Source organism: Myotis davidii, unplaced genomic scaffold (assembly GCF_000327345.1).
Source record: "Myotis davidii unplaced genomic scaffold, ASM32734v1 scaffold1509, whole genome shotgun sequence".
Lineage (NCBI taxonomy): Eukaryota > Metazoa > Chordata > Mammalia > Chiroptera > Vespertilionidae > Myotis > Myotis davidii.
The window spans coordinates 781940-782793 of NW_006299480.1; the positions used below are offsets into that span (position 1 = coordinate 781940).

Genomic DNA, 854 nt, shown 5'->3' on the forward strand with positions numbered 1-854 from the left:
CCTGTTTCCTGGGCCTCCTGCCTGGGCTGGTCCAACCCTCGTGCTGGCCACACCCAAGTCACCTCTGCCCCTGTGTGGACCCCTCCCCCACCGCGCCCCCCCTCCCCCGTTCCAGAGCTCAGAGTGGACGCTGGTGCGCTGTGACCGGGCCCTGCGCTGGGGCCTGCTGGAGGAGATGGTCACTGTGGCCCACTACGACAGCCCCGAGGCCCTGAGTCGCATCTGCCACCGCCTGGTAGGTAGGGGGACAGTGACAGTGATGGGGTGTGGCCCACTCACCCCCAAACCGAGTCTCTCCACCCTCCCAGCCAAGAGGGGGGCAGGTCTAAGCCCTCAGGCCCTGACCCCTGGCCTGGGCACTCCCCTTCCCCCCCTCTCCGCCCAGAACGGGCTCTCCTGCCACGAACCCTTCTGTCCCAGGTTCAGTGGTACCCGAGTCATGTGCCCAGCTTCCTGAGCCAGACCCAGGGCTACCTGCGGAGCCCACAGGACCCCCTGCGCCGGGCGGCGGCTGTGCTCATAGGTGAGGCCCCCGGTGTCAAGCTGTCCCTGCGGGCGGAGGTCCGGAGGTCCGGGAGCTGGGCCACACCTGCCCGCTGGGGGCGGGGCCGGCACTCACGGGTTTGCCTTCATCCAGGCTTCCTTGTCCATCACAGCAGCCCCAGCCGCTTCAGCCAGGACCTGCTGGACTCCCTGTTCCAGGGTGAGTCCCAACGCGCCAGGGTGTGCGCCCCGAGAGATGGTGGCGCTGGGGCAGAGGGGGCGGGTGTGCAGGCGCAAGGGGTCGGTTCTGAGAGGCCCCTCCCGTCTGAACCCTTCTGTCCCCCGCCCTCTCCCCGCAGACCTGGGGCAGC

At 69.6% G+C, this 854-nt stretch overlaps 1 protein-coding gene across 1 annotated transcript in view; it reads left to right on the top strand.

The window, feature by feature from the left end:
* Positions 1–854, top strand: part of MROH6 (maestro heat like repeat family member 6) — a 7629-nt gene that overhangs the window by 4821 nt on the left and 1954 nt on the right. Inside the window, exons 7-10 of the mRNA XM_015571380.1 lie at positions 7–235; positions 421–523; positions 638–703; positions 843–852. Coding sequence (XP_015426866.1) covers positions 7–235; positions 421–523; positions 638–703; positions 843–852 — 408 coding nt within the window. The remainder of the gene's footprint in view (positions 1–6; positions 236–420; positions 524–637; positions 704–842; positions 853–854) is intronic.